The following is a 532-nucleotide window of genomic DNA, read 5'->3' on the forward strand; positions in this document are numbered from 1 at the left end:
TTATGGCTGTGGAGTTTATAAGCGGTTATGATTGTGGTGGTGATGGTGATCATAGTTTTGTCAGTAACAACGACGCAACGACGGCGGCGGCGGTGGGAGAAGCAGCTTGTGGTGGCATTGAGAGTGTTGAGAAGCTCATGGACATGATTTCAGAACAAAAACATGAAGAAAATGATGATTATTCATCACTTGAAAAAGAAGAATTTGCAGGTGTTGCTGTTTCAATTCTTGACAACAACAAACCAAGAACAAGATTATTGGGCCATGCTCGTTTCAGAAGAGCTCCATCATCAACTACTCTTCTTCCTAATAATCTTCAATTGCAGCAAATGGTAACATTTTCTTTTCTCTTTCTATTCTATAAATTCTGAAAATGTTTGGTAATCAAAGAAAATTAGCCAAAAACAGTCATAACTTGTCTTATTTAGCATTCATTAATTATTGCGATAATTAATTAATGATTTAATGTTAAATAAAGCAAATTTTGGCTGTTTTTTTTTTGTTTACCTAGCATTATCTATAAATTCCACGC

The 532-nt window shown here is 34.8% G+C and overlaps 1 protein-coding gene across 1 annotated transcript in view; it reads left to right on the plus strand.

The window, feature by feature from the left end:
- Nucleotides 1–532, plus strand: part of LOC107647762 (probable WRKY transcription factor 7) — an 8,539-nt gene that overhangs the window by 5,389 nt on the left and 2,618 nt on the right. The window contains exon 2 of the mRNA XM_016351810.2: nucleotides 56–332. Coding sequence (XP_016207296.2) covers nucleotides 56–332 — 277 coding nt within the window. The remainder of the gene's footprint in view (nucleotides 1–55; nucleotides 333–532) is intronic.

This window comes from Arachis ipaensis, chromosome B06 (genome assembly GCF_000816755.2).
Source record: "Arachis ipaensis cultivar K30076 chromosome B06, Araip1.1, whole genome shotgun sequence".
In the NCBI taxonomy this organism is placed as follows: domain Eukaryota; kingdom Viridiplantae; phylum Streptophyta; class Magnoliopsida; order Fabales; family Fabaceae; genus Arachis; species Arachis ipaensis.